The sequence below is a fragment of the Haliotis rubra genome, unplaced genomic scaffold (genome assembly GCF_003918875.1).
Source record: "Haliotis rubra isolate DU_JTF1 unplaced genomic scaffold, ASM391887v1 Scf108, whole genome shotgun sequence".
Lineage (NCBI taxonomy): Eukaryota > Metazoa > Mollusca > Gastropoda > Lepetellida > Haliotidae > Haliotis > Haliotis rubra.
In genome coordinates this window covers 698,288-718,197 of record NW_025764981.1, presented here as the reverse complement: position 1 = coordinate 718,197, position 19,910 = coordinate 698,288, and the positions used below count along the sequence as shown (strand labels likewise).

The 19,910-nt window shown below is 38.6% G+C and overlaps 2 protein-coding genes across 2 annotated transcripts; both read left to right on the top strand.

Moving 5' to 3' along the window:
* The first annotated feature begins 3,305 nt into the window (after window positions 1-3,305).
* LOC124281678 (sodium- and chloride-dependent glycine transporter 2-like) lies at window positions 3,306-13,334 on the top strand. The gene is made up of 10 exons (XM_046717628.1): window positions 3,306-3,420; window positions 4,115-4,246; window positions 5,461-5,516; window positions 6,300-6,434; window positions 6,786-6,889; window positions 7,440-7,564; window positions 8,139-8,251; window positions 8,637-8,765; window positions 12,188-12,271; window positions 13,152-13,334. The coding sequence occupies exons 1-10, from the start codon at window positions 3,306-3,308 to the stop codon at window positions 13,332-13,334; spliced, it is 1,176 nt and encodes a 391-aa protein (XP_046573584.1).
* A 2,915-nt stretch (window positions 13,335-16,249) lies between these two features.
* LOC124281673 lies at window positions 16,250-18,851 on the top strand. The gene is made up of 4 exons (XM_046717614.1): window positions 16,250-16,534; window positions 17,729-17,858; window positions 18,315-18,465; window positions 18,689-18,851. The coding sequence occupies exons 1-4, from the start codon at window positions 16,364-16,366 to the stop codon at window positions 18,849-18,851; spliced, it is 615 nt and encodes a 204-aa protein (XP_046573570.1). The 5' UTR covers window positions 16,250-16,363.
* Window positions 18,852-19,910: the final 1,059 nt, after the last annotated feature.

Sequence of the window (19,910 nt, the reverse complement as noted above, 5' to 3'; positions counted from 1 at the left end):
TGACAGGGTTTTATATATGATATGTATCTACTATGAATTTAGAAACTAGTTGTAGTCACGATATGGCTGAAATGTTGACGATGTGACTTTAAATCTTAACTCACACACTCACTCAGATATGAATGTACCTTTGTATTCATACAATCCCTCACGAGTCATCCCTAATCTCGCCTTTTGTTTGCGAAGGCAATATGTTTTCGCTCGACTGGCCACCTTTTCATCTTCCCGTCGGCTTTTGGTGGAACACATAAGTGTAAATAGCTCATGTAATGTGAACCAATGTCGCATGCGTGTGACGGCGCGACCATACACATGTATTAGTATTTGTTTTCTATGATCTTACACATTTAAAACAAAAGGATAATTCATCGATAATTTTAAAGAAATGTGAAGACAATATGATTATTGATGAGCTACAAGCATGTTTCAGATCAAATTACTCAACTATTGACTTTATATTCAGTCTGCAAGCAGTGATACAATATATACCGGAAAAAAGAGAGGGAGATTTTACTGCCTGTTTGTGGATTTTTCAAAGGCATTTGACACTATAAGACATCATATTCTATTACAAAGTTTGAAGTATGTTGGAATAAAGAGAAATATTTATAATCTACTTATCTCTATGTATTCGAGCCTGTGTGCCTGTGTGAGGGGTTCAAGGGGGGATTAATAGATTATTTCAAGTGTAACATTGGCACCCGCCAAGGCTGTATTTTGAGCCCTCAGCTATTTATCATATTCAACAACAAGCTTTTAAAACAACTGGAAGATGTTGGAGGAGAAGTTGTTTTTATCTCACAAGATTTTAAAAATGTTTTTGCCATAATGTTTGCAGATGATGTGTCATCTGTAGCTTATTCAACTCCAAAAGAAAATAGATGCTCTGAAATTAGTTTGCTTAGAAACTCGAATGAAAGTGAAGAAAACTTGAAGAAAACAAAAGTCATGGTCGTTAGAAATGGAGGACCCCTCAGAAGTTATGAAAATCGGACCTACAATGGCAAAAAACATTGAAGTTGTACCCTTCTACAGATATTTAGGCATTATGTTTACGCCCAAACTGATATGGACACAGGCTCAAATTTCTTTAGCTTCCCAGAGTTCTAAAGCTGTGATGTCTATAAACAGATATCAGAGGACACTTGGGGATATTCCTTGTAAAGATTTGTTCAAAATATTTGACAGTATTGTTACTCCTATCTTGTGCTATAGCTCTGAAATTTGGGGATTTAATTACAGCAAAATAATTGAAGATGTTCATGTGAAAATGTGAAAATCTTTTCTCAAAGTGTCAAAGAATACACGTAATGTAATGGTGCTAGGTGAATGTGGTAGAGCTCCACTGCAACTTACATATATGACAAGAGCTGTCAAGTTCTGGCGTAGGCTGATACAAATGGGCCCTGAGAGACTGCGCCACCAGTAAAACAGAATCTCACTGCCTTTGATGATTTGGGACGCACCTCTCATGCTACTAATATTAAAATATTTTATTCAGATTTGGATTTGGATATGCATGGATTTCCCAAGATGTTGGAGACAAATATATCTTCTTATCAATGCTCAAGCAGGGACTATTTGACAATCTACAACAAACCTGGAATGTAAATGTTAATAACCTATCTTACTCTTATTCATATAATCAATATAAATCCCTACTGACTGTTGAATACTATCTGAACTCATTACTTCCATCTCGCTTAAAAAGGATCTTATCACGCTTCAGATGCAGTAACTTTAGAATAGCTGTCAACACTGGAAGACATCAAGCTACACCATATGAAGAAAGACTCTGTCCTCTGTTTATCCCCAAAACGTTTTATTTTAATGAAAAAAATGCTCGAATTTGATTGGTCAATCCATACATCAGACGGTATCAATTTGATGGAAGAAAAGCTTGGCCACAATCCAGTCCCAAATGATGAGAAACAATGTTCCAAGGTATCCCAAGTTAGTCGCATGTGAAATTTATAGTTGTTTTCCGTAATACATTTATTGGTAAATACATCAATACTACCTCTCAACATAACTTTATTTCTATAATCTCTTCTCATAATTATGATATTTTGCATAAAACTTCAATCTTTATATTTAAAGCACAACAAATAAGGCAAAGTAATATATAATATATTCATATCATGCATTTGTACTATTTTATGCTATGGAATGTATGTAAATATGTATTATGCGCAGGGATATTTTGTTACTCTATATTGTCTGTATTTTGGGCCGAAGGCCTTATACTGAATAAATCTTATTCAGCCATTCAACTCCAAAAGAAAATAGATGCTCTGAAATTATTTTGCTTAGAAACTGGAATGAAAGTGAACTTAAAAGAAATGTGATCTGAAGTTAACATTTGAACTTGACATACTTGATATATTCCTTGATATACCCTCTATGTTTGTCTATGCTCCATGAGCCCATCGTCTTCAAAGAGGATACATCAACCCATGGGCCCCGAGGAACCAATGATCAATGTATTGATCTTACCGAACACCTCAATGTAACTTTTGAACTATTTGAAGCACGGGTATTGGATCACAATCAGGCAATTAGCCAACACCGACGAGAGACAAGGAAAACAAATTTAGAGTTATTCCCCTTCCATCGATTTGCATTCGTAAAACATCGGCAATTTCCGTATATCATACGTGACTCAATTATTCGAGATAAAGGTTTACTATTCGTGAGTGCGACGTCTCGATACAGATTCGATACAGATTCATGCTTGACAACGGTACAAGAATCTGTATCGAAACGTCGCACTCACGAATAAAAAGAAGTTGTTATCCATAAAGTTTGTTCTATGTTGTACTTCCCAACTTCTAAAATGCCACTCAAAGAAAGATTTACTAACACGAAGTACCAAACGAATTCCCACAATTCGGCATTCCCAGCGGGTAGCATAGAAAATGGTACTCGCTTGTTAGCAGGCTACATTGGCGCCTTGGAGACCTGTATAAAGGAGTAAATGGAACGTTGATAAGCGTTAGAGGCAAATGAATGAACTTGACAGATTGTACCACAGTGAACATACGGAACTTATGTATTTGATTTGTCACTTGATGAATCAAATAAGGCTGTGATGCATTCCATGTAACGTTTTAATTGTTGTATGCTATAAATTTGGAAAACTCTACTAATCAGGAAAAGATATATTTGGCATGACCATCGTCAACATCAAATATCAAAAGTTGCAAAACATTGAACAGGACATGTGTCATGTGTCTTACGCGGCTGATAAGTCATATGCAATTGTCAATGTTATTGGGAATTTGTTTTATAGATTGGATGCAACCATGGCTCACGAACAATGGCGCAGTCATCTGGATTACATCATCACCCTTCTGGGATACGGTGTCGGGTCGGGAGCATTCATCAGGTTCCCTTTCTACTGCATGCGCAATGGGGGAGGTAAGCCTCACTCAAATAATACTTCCATATTTGCATCTCAAAGCGAAACAAAACATATAAACAATTACACAAATCTCCTTGTCATAGAGGAAGGCCGAATCTCTTATAATTCAAATCTTTTCAGCTTAATAACTGGAAATAGTTTTCTATATACCGTGGTTATAATGTGGATGCAAAAGATGTGCGGTGGAAAGTACTTCGAACACTGCTTGTGACGTACGACACGTCCAGGGGATTCTGGCGGACAATTGGTACAGTTAAAGCTCCAGGGTTGTGCTAAGAACTGCCTCGTTTGTGCCGGGTGGATACAAAGTGTGTGCATCAACACAGTAAAGTTCTTTCTACCAGCGGCTATTAACTGACATGATTGGCCTTTGACCAGGACCCTTGCTATGCGATAAAAGAGTCACGGCTGGAAGACACATGGATCTCACTGGTCGTCCCTGAAAACATATGGCAGACTCCATGACGTTTGTATGTGAAAAACATACTCTCTCTCTCTCACAAAAAAAAAGCAACAAACCCAACAAAACAAATACAACCAAAAATATATTTATATTCAAAAATATTTTCATATGTCGTCATGTGTTCATAATTCTGTGCCTGTAAGTGGATATGGTTCATTTGTATACTGTTCTGTTTGCAATGCAATGCCAGTCTGGAAAATCATGAGGTGTTTCTGTTTGTTGCCAAGGAGCATACCTGATACTCTTCATGTTCTTCACAATCATTGGAACCATCCCCTGTGTGTTTCTGGAGATGACAATCGGACAGTTCTCTCAGAGTGGACCTATCAAAGTCTGGAATATGTGTCCTGCTTTCAAAGGTAAAAGTGACAAAAGACAAACAGTTCAGTTTCAACATGTAACGTATTGGTTTGCATGGGTGGTCCATTCATCTAGGTTGCTACAATTGGCATTGCATCCCTTAGGCATGCCCGTGAACGTAAATACCAACCACTGGTTCGCATTGAATATGATCCTTTGTTACTGACATATACTTAATCATGACGTTTCTGTGAAGAAGTATACCAAAAATATCAGTTACCATACACTAAAATATATTGCTGCTTCGGGAGTTAGTATGACGCGCCCTCATACAAATCCTTATTTTACCCTCCGTTGCAGGTATAGGTATCGGTACCGTTATCGTAACATGGATAGTCATTACCTATTACAACGTCATCTTCGCATATAAACTCACACGCAAAAGAAACGCAAGTCTAGTATAAAGTATATATGTACTTATTTTTTAACAGTATAGAATACAAATACCAACAGCGTCAGATATACAGAAATTTGAGCAAGAACAGTTCATTGGCAACAAAACAGATGACGTCATTACATTTTGTGACAGCAAAAGAGTTGCGCAGATTCTAGTCAATTGCCATGACGTCATTCAATACCTGGTGTGGCCACCATTAGCATTGATCACTGCAACACATCTCCTGTACATGGAGTGGATCAGACGATTCGTAAAGGCCCTGGGGATCCTCCTGCACACATCCAGAACAGCTGTACGAAGTTCATCAGCAGTTGTAGGCACTGGTCGCACTTCATTCAGGCGCCTTTGAACCTCATCCCACAAGTGCTCGATGGGGTTCAGGTCAGGGCTGAGAGCTGGCCACGGTAGGACACGGATGTTGTGTTGTTGAAGAAAGTCCATGGTAACTCTTGCAACATGTGGACGAGCGTTATCCTGCTGGAAAAGGTGGTTACGATGTTGGGCGAAAAATGGAGGTCTGATGACTTGGTCAATGTAACGCTGAGCTGTGACCCCATGTCCTCGACCTTGACCCACATTCTGGAAGCACATTGGTCCAAGTCTCGCATTAAGTCCAATTCCGGCCCAAATCATGACACTAGATCCACCCCATGCATCCCTTTCCAAAACATTTCTGTCAGCAAAACCATCTCCTTGACGTCGCCAAACTCTGACCCTTCCATCTGCACGTGACACACAAAACCGACTCTCATCAGAGAATATGATACGTCTTCATTAACGTTGACGCCAGTTTTGATGACCTTGTGCCCACTGAAGTCGTGCTTGTCGATGCCGTGGTTGGAGGACAGGACGACGTGCTGGTCGGCGACATCGTAGGTTGTTGGAACGAAGACGTCGGATGACAGTGTCACGGCTGATGCGTCGATTATGCGTTCCTATGGTGTCTCGAGCAGTCTGGCTTGCTGCCAGGAAAGGATCTCGCTGGTGTTGACGTGTAATGTGTCGATCTTGTCGAGGGGTGGTGACCCTAGGTCGGCCGCTTCGGGGAAGGTCATCTGTAGTCTGCGTTGTGTTGTATCGATGCTGGAGACGGTAGATCGTGGTTATGTTGACATTAAAGTGACGGGCAACATCTTGGACAGACTCTCCAGCTTCCAACCGTCCGATAGCCTGGTTCCTCTCAAGTTGATTTAAACGTGGCATTGTTGAACAAAGAGTGACTGGCCAAAGATTTTGGCTCAGTTTTATACCCACTGAAGATGGTGACAACTCGTGCATGTTTGATTGCATGAGGAAAGTGTGCATGATGCCCACATCGCCATTGAAGCGGTGCGTTCTGGCGATTCGTTTTTTCTTCTGTTCCCACACTGGCTTTGCAAAACGCAACAGAAAATGTTAACAACACCATCAACCATCATTATTTACCAACGTTGTTATAATTTTAGGGTCTGAGTTTAATTCCTCCTTTGAGTAAGAAACTTGCGTTTCTTTTGCGTAGTTACACGTGAGTTGCAAAATTCATAAAACAATCTTGCTTTTAAGCAAGTGTCTTTTGTTCACATGAAAACAATGAAATCGCTTCTTACAGTCATTAGTTAGCTTTAGTTAAGCAAGTAGTTATTTAATTCACTCATTGAATAATTATGGTCCAACAGCTCGTCTACATCACTGTAATCCTACCCTACATCCTCATCCTTGTCTTCCTCATCCGGGGCTGTCTACTTCCGGGGTCAGCAGACGGAATCTACTACTTCATCTTCCCTAAGTTTGACAAGCTTACTGATCCTAAAGTGAGCACAAATATCAGTTTTGACTTGTCAAATTACATTGTTGCTGACGCTATTGTTATTTGATGGTGGGTAGCCTAGTGGTTAAAACGTTCGCTCGTCACGCCGAAGACCCGGGTTCGATTCCTCACGTGGGTCCAAAGTGTCTCCCCGCCAGGATATTACTGGAATATTGCTAAAAGCGGCGTAAAAGACTAAACTCTCTCACCTACTCATTCAATGAAAGGGAAAAATTAAAATGCTTCTTATTATTGCACACCTTGAGTTGCATGAAAAAGGAATGATCAAGAATTAAGTTTTATCTTGTGATTTTGAATAGAGATGTATTTACCCGGCACATTTCTCTGGTCTCAGGTGTGGATTCACTCGTGTAGATACGCCCTGTTTTCCATGGGTATAGCCATGGGGTGTATCATCACGATGTCTGGACACAACCGAAAGGATAACAACTGCTTCAGGTATAGTCAATCAGGTTTCAAAGAAATGCTGCAGTTGTTGTAAAGGCATCTTGATATCCTGTGACTGACGAATCAAAAGGTAATGTTAATTAACACGTAACAAAGATGGGCCTCATTGCCATATGTATAAATATTTATTTACATAAAAGCTGTAACATCCAGTCTTTCAAAACTGTTTGTATTATGAATTACTTAGAGAAACTTTGTTAGCTAATATAAGTGATAATAGATATTTACAAAATAGATATTTACTAGATATATGTCGTATTTTATATGGCAATTCAGATCTCTCAACTGAAGAAAATCTGAATATCTTCAAACATGTACATCATTACATCAATCAAACTAAACGATTCCTCTGTTCATCCTAATCTGATATATTCTCAAACTCAAAGATCTCTCATGTATATGTTCTCTGTAAATGAATATAATTTGTTGTAAATATTGGGAGAGGGCGCCATTGTGCCCAATCCTTTTCTTCAATGACTAAAATATGTTCAAATCAAAACTGTTTGTATGATATAAATTAAGTGTTATGTTTTTCCTAAAGGGATGCAATAATAATTTGCCTGATGGATTCACTCAGCAACGTCTTCTTCGGCTTCGCTTTCTTCTGTATCGTTGGTCACGTGGCCTTCCAACGTGGAGTAACTGTTGAAGCCTTTGAATCCTCTGGTGAGAAGCATACGTTCTTTGAATGGAATGTTAGAAGTTTAGAAGTATAATATATAACCTATTTCTAATGTCTGAGGCTCTGCAGTTAGCACCATCCATGAACTATTTCACACTATTTCACACAACACTATTTCACACAACACTATGGCGACATGTCCTTGACAACTTCAGGTGTTTAAGCAGCATAAAGTAATTCTTGTTAAAAGACAGACACAAAAAAATATTTTTGCTGTATGATTGATGACGATAGTTCTTTCCTACTCTTTGCCGGCATGTTCCATGTCACTTAAAGAACGGATCGACGTCTGTTTGAACGTTTGCATTTTGGCTGCCTTCAACATCCAGCAGTTCAATTTTTTATTCAATGCATACTTAGTGCTGGTCAGATTGTCTCGCTGATAAGGCAAGTCTTTGTTCACATGGAAAGTATGGAAGGTTTTGTTATTCAGTCATTGTGTGTTTATCATTGTAACAGAATATCACATTCTGCAAAATTATATGTACGCTTCTTTAAGAACTTATTAGCATCAAATTGATATTTTAAGTCACACTGACTACTCCACTTGTCTTTCAGGCTATGACCTTGCCTTCATCGTCTACCCCGAGGTCCTATCTGCTCTCCCTCTGCCTCCGCTATGGTCTGTGATGACATTTTTGACGTTCATGTTGTTGGCTATCGATTCCGCGGTAATGAGGAAAGGCCAATACTCCCGAAATCGATACCTAGTTTTTGTTCATGAACCTATAAATCAAATTGAACTTAGGATCAATTTCAATAACGTTAATTGGTTAATCTGACCAAGCCATTATCCAACACGAAGGAGTGACTGATTGCCCCATGTAGTCATATTCCGGGAGAACCTCTCTCTGGTGAAATGCTCTATATCTTATACATGCGTATTTGCTTCCTTTTATTTCCAGAATATTTGCACATCTTGTGAACGATCCCACGATCACTACAATACACGCCTAGGAAGTTCCTGTAATAGTTTGTTGATACACTTTTATTGACAAACTTCTTGCCAACTGAAATTGCTTTAAATGTGACACTTTTTAAATGTGCATTTTGCAGGCACCGTCTGTTGAACTAATCATCGCTGCCTTGGAGGATATGTTTCCGCGGTTGATGAAGCGGCGCTGGCTTATCATCGGTGCGGTGCTCCTTAGTCTCTTCCTGTTTGGACTTATATATATTTCACAGGTAATGGTACTTCTCAAGTCTCTCCTTGTTTGGTTTGATATATATTTCACAGGTAATGGTACTTCTCAAGTCTCTTCTTGTTTGGACTTATATATATTTCACAGGTAATGGTACTTCTCAAGTCTCTTCTTGTTTGGACTTATATATATTTCACAGGTAATGGTACTTCTCAAGTCTCTTCTTGTTTGGACTTATATATATTTCACAGGTAATGGTACTTCTCAAGTCTCTTCTTGTTTGGACTTATATATATTTCACAGGTAATGGTACTTCTCAAGTCTCTTCTTGTTTGGTTTGATATATATTTCACAGGTAATGGTACTTCTCAAGTCTCTTCTTGTTTGGTTTGATATATATTTCACAGGTAATGGGTACTTCTCAAGTCTCTTCTTGTTTGGTTTATATATATTTCACAGGTAATGGTACTTCTCAAGTCTCTTCCTTGTTTGGTTTGATATATATTTCACAGGTAATGGTACTTCTCAAGTCTCTTCTTGTTTGGTTTGATATATATTTCACAGGTAATGGTACTTCTCAAGTCTCTTCTTGTTTGGTTTGATATATATTTCACAGGTAATGGTACTTCTCAAGTCTCTTCTTGTTTTGTTTGATATATATTTCACAGGTAATGGTACTTCTAAAGTCTCTTCTTGTTTGGTTTGATATATATTTCACAGGTAATGGTACTTCTCAAGTCTCTTCTTGTTTGGTTTGATATATATTTCACAGGTAATGGTACTTCTCAAGTCTGTTCTTGTTTGGTTTGATATATATTTCACAGGTAATGGTACTTCTCAAGTCTCTTCTTGTTTGGTTTGATATATATTTCACAGGTAATGGTACTTCTCAAGTCTCTTCGTGTTTGGATTGATATATATTTCACAGGTAATGGTACTCCTCAAGTCTCTTCTTGTTTGGTTTGATATATATTTCACAGGTAATGGTACTTCTCAAGTCTCTTTGTGTTTGGATTGATATATATTTCACAGGTAATGGTACTCCTCAAGTCTCTTCTTGTTTGGTTTGATATATATTTCACAGGTAATGGTACTCCTCAAGTCTCTTCGTGTTTGGATTGATATATATTTCACAGGTAATGGTACTCCTCAAGTCTCTTCCTGTTTGGACTTATATATATTTCACAGGTAATGGTACTCCTCAAGTCTCTTCGTGTTTGGATTGATATATATTTCACAGGTAATGGTACTCCTCAAGTCTCTTCCTGTTTGGACTTATATATATTTCACAGGTAATGGTACTTCTCAAGTCTCTTCTTGTTTGGTTTGATATATATTTAACAGGTAAAGTGCAAGTGTCCGTTTGGTTCAACATACATTTGAATAAAGTAACTGTGTATTATTTGATGTTATGCCATTTCTTAATGCAAAATGTAATAATATGGTTTGTGGTGTTTTCCTTAAACAATTTCTACCTATCGACAGGATAATATCGAAATCTGTATGATTTGACACCAGGAATTATGACACACCCTGGAAGAGATGTGGTGTCAAAAGTCAGTTCACAAATTCAGTATCGACAAGGCTTGACAAGGAGGACGCATAGACGACACAAAGCGACTGAAGAAACCTTGGCGAATGCTGTGCCATGTCTGAATCAACGCTTATCCCAATTCAGCTGACGTCAATGGCTGATTCTGGGCTTGACGTAAACGTCCCACCATTTCATCCCAAGCTTGCTCGGTAGGGGACCGGTCCGGAGAAACAGCCGGCCAGGGGAGTACCGGAATGTTCTGCCGTCTCAAGTAATCTGTCACAACACGAGTGACATGTGGACGGGCATTTTCTTGCTGAAGCGTGAAGTTACGTCCCTGTCCTTGTATGGATGGCTGCATATAAGGCAATGATACCTGTATCGCAGACCTGTCATATTGCCAATGTCAATGACAAGTTGTGTCCGACCATGAGCTGTGACGCCTCCCACCATAGCGTTGTCGCAACCAAACTGCTGACGTTGAACAACGCATGCGTCAGGTCACCGTTTACCTCTCCGTCTATACACCCTTGCCCTGCTATCTGAGCTGTCCAGATAAAGTCTCGACTTGTCAGTGAACAAAACACCATTCCAATCTTGTCTCCTGTACCGTAAATGCTGTCTCCGCCAGGCAAGACGTGGCAGTTGGTAACTTTGGAGCGGAATTGGACGTTTTGCAGGCCGCCGGGTTCGGGTGTTGTGCTCCCTCAGTAGCTTTCGTACAGTCTTGGAACTGATTGGACGTAAGCCAGGAATGGTCCGAGCAGTCAAACTGGCAGTCTGGAATCGATTCCTTAGATGGGTTAGCCGAATGTAATTGTCTTGCTGACGTGACGTCACGCGTGGACGGCGGTCTGAGGCAAATCACTCGTGTACCCATTATGTTGAAAACATCTCCATAGAGATGAGATCGTGTTTCGATCGACATCAAAATGTCTCGTCACTTCATTTTGGGCCATTCCAGCCTCCAGCATACCCACGGCACGGAGACCCAACATGACGTACGCGCTGTTTTGGTTGAAATTAGCGTGATTTCCACAACATTCAGAGGCTAGAGAATAATCAACCGCCCAGCAGTTTTCAATATCAGGTGTTGTAAACGTCAGGTGTCAAAAAAGCATGCAAAAAGTAAGCTCACTGTGCACAAATTCCACGTGCCACGTGCGATACGTGACATCAAATATCATTCAAAGTGCTTTACTACATGTTTTTAGGGTTATTTTTATAACTTTTCAACTGACTTTATTTTATACAATTTTATGGTTTGCACAGTTGCTTGTTTCCGTTAGTACGGGCATGTGTACCTACCTACCTACCTACCTACCTACCTACCTATCTGGGGCGGTGGGGTAGCCTAGTGGTTAAGGCGTTCGCTCGTCACGCAGAAGATTCCGGTTCGATTCCTCACATGGGTACAATGTGTGAAGCCCATTTCGTCCCCCGCCGTGATATTGCTGGGAAATTGCCCAAAGCGGCGTAAAACCAAACTCACTCACTCACTCACTCACCCACCCATCCACGTTTAACGACGCACCCAGCAATATTCCAGCTCTATGAATGAGTGCGGCGTAAAATTAAACTCACTCACTCCAGCTCAATGGTGGCGGTCTGGACCAGACAATCCAGTGATCGATATCATGAGCATTTATATAAGCATTTGGGATACGATGAAACGTGTTAATCAGTCACTGTGCCTGACCACCCGACCCCTTATGACAAACATGGGTTGTGGAAGACAAATATTAAGCCCCACTAACCTCTACATGGGCGAGCACACGCGCGCGCGTACACACACACAGCGCCGCTCTCTGAATAGCCATATATATGATTTCGTCCTTACAATGACAACTCCATGGTTACTTCATTATATTAATATGAGGAAGATGTTATACCGTGTCTTAAAACACTTCGGAACAATCTTTACATTTTAGGGTGGGATATACGTGGTGACGCTGATGGACTGGTACGCCTACTTCCCATCGACGGCCGTGTTTGGCATCCTTGAGTGCATTGCTGTGGGTTGGTGTTATGGTAAGGATGCATCAACCTTGGCGTCTTTCAGAAAAGCGTCAAAACATGTTATGTCCCTTTAATTTGTTATTGTGTTGTGATATACTTATATGAATACAAATCAGTCTTATATAAGTCAGACGTTTACAATGAACATGATGGTCAACTTGAAATGAGTATAATGCAAACTGCAGATTGGCCATCAAATTTAACAAAAATGACAAAAGTCGTTCTATAACCTAAAGAAATATCTACAAAAGCAGAATCCTTTGTTCCGAAAACTGCTCAAACATAGATCTATATAGACAATCCCGTTTCCAACTCGACTAATCTGTAAACGTCTTCCGAGCATCAATAATCCCAAAACATTGCCTTTGGATGTGCTATTTTCTCTGCCTTTGTTTCTATTTTACATTGGTATTTTAAATAGGTGTGCTTGATAGTACATGGATGTGTGCATAGTAATTCATGATGATTTTCTTACGAAGGAACAAAGAGGCTTCAGGAGGACATCCGTACGATGTGGGGAAAGACGATACCTCAGGTCATGGTCATAAGTTTCAAGTTTGTGTGTCCTCTATTTCTCGTGGTAAGTAGACACATCAGTGATGGAAAAAAATGTAAGCATCGAATCACGCCATACAATCATGATAGCTGAAATGCAAAGGAACATAGTTTTGCTGGGCAAAGGTTCTAATCGATACTTCACAAAGAGTCAGAAACTTGTGTGTGGTACATTATTTTTCAGGGATACTTAGGGGGATATAATTAGAGTGCTAAAAGAAATGCTATTATAGTAACTATATGGAGAATACTTCCTCAATTTTATACGGAAATCGTGGCATTGCACTGTGTGTTTGTGCTTTACTCCAACTGTTGTACCAGGTGATCTGCTGCTACTCCTTCTACTCCTACCGACCCCCAAAGTACGGGGACTACATCTACCCTGCCTGGGCAACAACTCTTGGGTGGCTCATATCCTTTTCATCACTCCTGCCGTTTCCGATTGTTTTCATATGGACGGTTTACAAGACACAAGGTGGAACCGTGAAAGAGGTGAACACATAGAAAACATTTGAATCAACTTAGATCGCAGCTTGCAGCATCTTTGAAGTATAAAAAACCCGTTGCAATTACCTTAATGAATGCATGATATCTTGAAGTATCTTGGATCGGACAGGAAAGTTAATGAGGACTAACTGATCACTACGCTTATTTCATACATTGAATTATTTCAGAAACTAAAGAAATCCCTCGAGCCCAATGAATACTGGAGTCAATCGCCTCAAGGGGAAGAGTTCATTGAAGGTTTACAACCAATGGTAACACTTGAAAAAACCTCAGCCTCACAATGAAAATTAAACTTTCGGCCTGCCAGCCAACTGTGGTCGTTTCTTTCCACAGATATAGGGCCTGTAAGTTTCACGAGCGCTACTTCCGGTCCCCGGCTCCCTTTGCGCGAACCAATTTGCGACATGGTAGGCTTACTTCCGGTATCAGATTTCCGGTGACAAGCGTATATTCAAGAACCAGTTCTGGTTCCAAGTTGCGCCACCGCCAAATATGACTTTACTAGACCGAACCAAGTGTATGTTGTTTGTCGCAGGGAGTGCTAAGGTCTCGCGAAGTGCCGTGACCTACTTACGGGCCCTATTCGCTGGTACGTTCCTATAAATTTATAATGCTGCAGATTGTGTTTACCGTCGGCGTCATTTTCATCCACATTGTCTCATGTCACATTTAGTGTCGACTGCATGCCGTAAAAATGCCTATCATTTAGATGGGAGATCGACAATCAGTTTACTGCACACATGTTCAACAGTTAAGGAAGAGACAGATATCCAATGATCAACAATTTCCTGATACATCCAAAGCGTGATCCCTATTTCTGAAAGCATTGTGTTACCTGATTCATGTACATATCTCTTATTGTGTAATGTTGTGTAAGAAATGTAGTAGAAACTAAAAAAGGTTAACATGTTGTCAGTAGTTAAGATTAACTGTAACTGAAAAAAGATCCTTTGATCAATATGTTACATCTGATCCATGACCCCACTTTTCGACAGCGTTGAACAGCCACGGTTACATGCTCCACCGTTTCTCCTGGAGCACCTGTGATACGGGTTTAACTTAGTCTTCAGCAACCTATGCTTGTCGTAAGAGGCGACAAACGTGATCGGGTGGTCAGGTGGAAGCCATTTGGTGTATCTTGGCTTTATCGCCTTAGCTATGCTTACACTCCATCTGTTCCCATGCAGTTACGTTCTACTTATTATTAATTATCTGTTGCTAATGTTAACCTGCTGCTTGTCACGAGATACTATCACCTCTAATTAGTTGGTTGCAGTCTATTGAGTTTGATAATGGTGTAAGAAATTATATGGAAACGTCAATCTAGGCAATCAACAAGACGTTGTTGTCCATAACGTTGTATGCTTCATTCGTTTATGATTCGTTAATGATTGTGACATTCTACACATCGATACCAAATCTGTATTCATAACCCTCTCGTTGATTAAATAATTACCTCTGAAATTTCTGTGTTCTCTGTCGTCTCGCCACAGCGGCGCTCGATAGGGCGGAGTTTGAAGATGTGATTGCTATTAGTGATTACTAATCAAACGACAGTTTTTTACAAATCACATCCTGCACACTGACATGTGTTCACTGATTATAACAATTGTAGCATTTGCAAGAATCTTCAAACCCTTTGATTGTTAAGATCACCAAGTCTACGTACAGGCATCGAAAGCATCGACTTAAGGATTACAGATGCACCTTGTTACCGACAGACAGACAGTCAGACAGATTGTTTATTATAAGTCTCACCTCATTTACAGAAATCAAAACAATATAAAATAAAAACATAAGATGAGCCATCCTTAAAAGGATTATGATAGACTATTTACACATAAAATTATACAGAAAATAAATATAATGATATATGATATAATAAAATTTACATATGTTAACAGACTAATTGTAAAGTTGGCGGCGTCGTTCCTTTAAAACATCAAAGGACTAGATATTATAAACAAAAACTTTTCCACATCTGTAAAATTTATAAAGTTACTGTCTAGAAATTGGCACTTATCCAGCAAACATTTTGTAATAGACTGATATAAAGGACAAAATAAAAGAAGATGTATTTCATCTTCAACAACATTCAAACAATTAAAACACACCCTCTCATCCACAGGCATATTACTAAAACGTCCAGTTTCTATTAGTAAGGGGGCAACACCGCATCTGAACATAGCTAAAGCTCTTCTGTGTCCTCGTGGTATGTGTTCTGTAACATAATGCTCTGCTCCATAGTCTATCTTAAAGGCTCTGTATAGCCGTAGTTTATTACCTCCCTTGCCATCTCGACCAGTCGGACAATCTATTTTCTTTTTCCATTCATTAAAACATTTTCCGTGTACTGCTTCCTGGGCTGAGTGTACAATTTCCTTCCTCCGTAATCCATTATCAACTTCTGTCAAATCAGTCAAATCTAGTGATGACAATTGTAGGTGTAAGCGCTTTATCCAGTTTCTTTGCTTTCTTGAATCCATCTATTCTGTCCAGTTAAAAATCTTGTAAGTTAGTCTGTCTGGGTTAAAGCAATTAAGTCTAGTGTACATTCTCATGAGAGAGCCCCAGAGTTTCACTGGTGTAGGTGTCCATCCCATGTCGCCTGTCACTGCAGCGTTGGGGGTAGATTTTCGCACTCCCATATAGAATTTCATAGCTCTATTTTGTATAGTCAAAGTCAAAGTCAAAGATGTTTATTGTACAAAAGGCCTCCGGCCCATATACATTGGAGTTATACATATACATTATACATATGGGGCGGTATTCTATAAAAGTCTAAGATTTTTCTTAAGTTTTTTCCTAAGACTAAAAAAATTGACTTAGGTAAGTCAAAAACTTAAGTCGGTATTCATTATAAACTTAAGTCAGAGACTTAGCTAAGTCTGCGTAAAAAATCTTAGTCAAGTTCATATCCATGCGTGCGCATGTTGTCAAGGGAAATCCCAGGACAAATTTCCTGACGTCACGGGATATCCCCGGAATTCCCCGGATGTTTACAGCAGACGACACTCGTAAACAAAATGACAGATGTTGATAACGCCGGTAGTTGTGGTAGTTCACGGAAAAGGCAGCCAAACTGGACGAAGGATGAGTGCCTCCTATTAGCGGATCTCGTCAAGGCGAGCAAGCAAACGATTGAGGGGAAATTTTCCCAGGGAGTGACGGCCACGAGTCGCCAGGAGACATGGCAAGTGAGTGAAATCTCGAGTGATTTTATATCATGTAAAATGTTGTGTGATTCAGTACTGAGTCAGTTGATCAGATGAAGTTTAAAATGCCAATCAGAAAGAGTCTTTCGTGTAAATTATCTCACAAAAGTAATGGAATTACAGTGTTTGAATTTCGCGAAGAGAATCACTGTGCTGTTGAAGGAGAAATTATACACATGATCAGATATGAACGACAATTTTTACCGTTGTCAAGGCTGATGCAAAATATGTAATTGCACATTCCTGTGCCAGTGTTATTGATGAGAACAGTTTCAAGTGGACCAGCCTAGGCTGTCTCTGAGTCTCTCTCTGTCTCTGTCTGCCTCTCTCTGTCTGTCTGTCTGTCTATCAAGAGAGAGAGAGACACACACAGACAGACACACAGAGACAGACAGACAGAGACAGATAGATAGATAGATAGATAGATAGATAGATATCCATAGATAAGCACATGTAAGTGTAGGCTAAAGATGCGCATGGAGTACGTGTTTTATGGCTAATATAGCATTCCTAATTTTGACATTTTCACAATGATTAAAATATTTTTTATCCCTGTTTTCAAAAGGTGAGGGAAATACTGATAGGTTATGGGACTCCAAAACTGGAACTGAGCAATGTGTCACTGTGTTGTGCTCCATTATTCTAGAGACACCTGTATTGAAGTATGCCCAAAATGTGCAAAGGAAATAGTGTATTTCATCCTTATTTGCTTGATGTATTCCCTTGAGTGTTTTATGTAGGTGGGTATCTTTACCCTCTCCGAATTGATATATTTAAAAAAATAGTTGAATTGAAACAAAGACAATGCCCTTCTTATGATATGACGGATGCTGTTTGTAAGATTGTTTATTTACAGTAATATTCTCTACATTCTGTTTTGGAATCCAATAAAGGGCTTTACTTCAGTTTATAATACACATATCTATGATTAATGGTACACAATTACTAAGCCTTAAAGGTGTAATTATATACATTTTTTGCAACCTTTTTACCTTTGTTCCCTCCGACTTGAAATAATCAACAGAGAAATCATTAAATGCACTGAAATATTAGTTTTTCATCAATTAAAATAATTTTCGTTTTCCATCCTCCAATTGAAGAATGCCAAACATAAATTTGTTATTTTCAAATCAAGGAGGTGATATTAATCCAGTTGTTAACAACTTTTTGTTTTAGAAAATCACTGACACCATCAATTCAATTGGACAGCAAAGAAGCAGAGATGAGGTTATAAAGAAATGGAAAAACCTTAAGAGTGCGGGCAAAAAAAATTACAGCACTTTCAAGAATGCAACAACTGCAACCGGTAAATTTTGTAATTTATGTCCTATGGAGGGTAACATATTGGGGTTAGGGCCTTAAAAAAAAATCTTGGGGTTCCGATTTAACTACTGACCCCAAATTTTGCTACTGACCCGAACAATTTTACTCTCCGTTATAAATCAAATTTACTTTCTGTCATACAACTATTTAAAACTTTTTCCAGCAGAAAACTGTAAAATGTAAAATATCACACAGATGAGTCTACATTGCAAAATCATAAAAACATCAAATTTCTATCTTGCTTGATGAGGTAAACATGGTATTTATTACGAAAAATAGTAATCTTCTATATATGATATGTGTAGATGACATTGGGTGAGTTGTGTAATATGTTTCGTATGACCTTTACCGTATGTTTAGATAGTATGAGTAATTCCAATTAAGTGGAAAAAAACAATTTTTTATAATTACAATAATTAATGTCTGACAATATTTTCAGGTGGTGGACCTCCCCCAACACCAATTAGCCCAGTTACGGAAGCTGTGGTGGACTGTATAGGCCGGGAGAATACAGTGCTGACAGGGATTGGGCCGATGTCTATGGATTCTAGTTTCATCCAGCTCCTAGAGCTAGATCAGTCCTTTGAAAAGTAGGTAATAACATATTGAAACAATTGTATGAGTTCCCCTGACCATGTACGCCTGACCATTTGAATTCCTAAAATTAAAGTTGAAATTAGAAATTAGATAAACCTTGTTTCTATATTTGTCTGAAAATCTTTGAAGAGATAAAATAATAACAGAAAACAGGATTTAAAAAGTAATGATATATTTTGATGAATACAATACTGATAATCTACATCTGTGTTTCAGAGAGTTAGATCCAGTTCAAGAGGGAGTGAGATGTCCTTATCCTACATCACAGGTGGGACAGTCATCATCAGCATCAGCAGCATCAGCATCACTATCAGCAGCAGCATCCATATCAACAACTTCCTTAGAAGTCCTAGAAAGAGAAGTTTCTACTGGAGATTGAAGTTCTAAAGTACACAGAAAACTTATCTTCAATCAAAATTAAGGAAATTAGAAGAATAGCTGTATCAAATACTAGTAGTCAGTATCAGTTTATGTCTGTATGACTAGTTCAACCTACACAAAAAATCTTGATTAAGCATAAGCATTGAAGTTATGATTTGTTGGTATGTGTGACTTATCCATTAATATGAAATAGAATTTTGTGTCTATTTATGTCTAATTATTAACATGTATGAGTTGTACTGGGGTATTTTTTTGACAAAAGTAAATTTGGTCATTGTATCTATATGTATCTCTCAAAGGTAGATTTGCTCAATGTTCAGAGCTAATGACAGCAGATTAACAAAAACTACAAAAATAACAGAATATGGGAACAATTTTGATTTTCTTTGACTTGAATTGTTGGGTAAACACATGTTCTTACCAGGAAATTATGGCATATGTTCTGACTTGATTGTTGCTAAAACTAATTCTTTGTGTATGTTGAAATATTACATAGACAAATTAACTAAGTGTTCAAGGTGACTCTGTTGGGTGTCAAATGTTTCAAAAAATTAAAAGTTTTATCGCTTGTTATTGTATTGATATTTACAATACTTGGGGCTAACTTCTTTGTGTGTTGAAATATTACATAGACAAATAGACAAATGGTTAAATGAACTAAGTGGTGAAGATGAGTCTATTTTTGTGTCAAATGTTTCAAATATTTTAAAGTTTTATTGCTTGTTATTGTATTGATAGTTACAGAATATACTTGTTGAATATCATGTGTACACATTGAGTGTTATATTAATTTTGGAATAAAATGAAATCAAATAATTTCAGGTATAAACATGGATAAAGTTAACCTAAATTCTACCATGACTTCAGTAAACACTGGATTGTGATTGGTTAATTAAAGTCATTCAGAGGTATATAATCACGTTATACAGGTCTCTGTTTTCCGTGCGCAATCATACATGGTTTACGGTAATGCACTATTTTTGTCTGCCCACTAACATGGCGGACACCAAACAACCTACCGATGCATCGATAAATTACGGCGATTTACTGTCGGAAA

Coding starts and splice junctions, on each gene's coding strand:
- LOC124281678 (XM_046717628.1), top strand. CDS start 3,306: ATGGCTCACGAACAATGGCGCAGTCATCTGGATTACATCATCACCCTT. Junction 4,247..5,460: donor TATGTGTCCTGCTTTCAAAG/GTAAAAGTGACA, acceptor TGCCCACTGAAG/TCGTGCTTGTCGATGCCGTG. Junction 8,766..12,187: donor GACTTATATATATTTCACAG/GTAATGGTACTT, acceptor TTTACATTTTAG/GGTGGGATATACGTGGTGAC.
- LOC124281673 (XM_046717614.1), top strand. CDS start 16,364: ATGACAGATGTTGATAACGCCGGTAGTTGTGGTAGTTCACGGAAAAGG. Junction 17,859..18,314: donor GAATGCAACAACTGCAACCG/GTAAATTTTGTA, acceptor CAATATTTTCAG/GTGGTGGACCTCCCCCAACA. Junction 18,466..18,688: donor CTAGATCAGTCCTTTGAAAA/GTAGGTAATAAC, acceptor TCTGTGTTTCAG/AGAGTTAGATCCAGTTCAAG.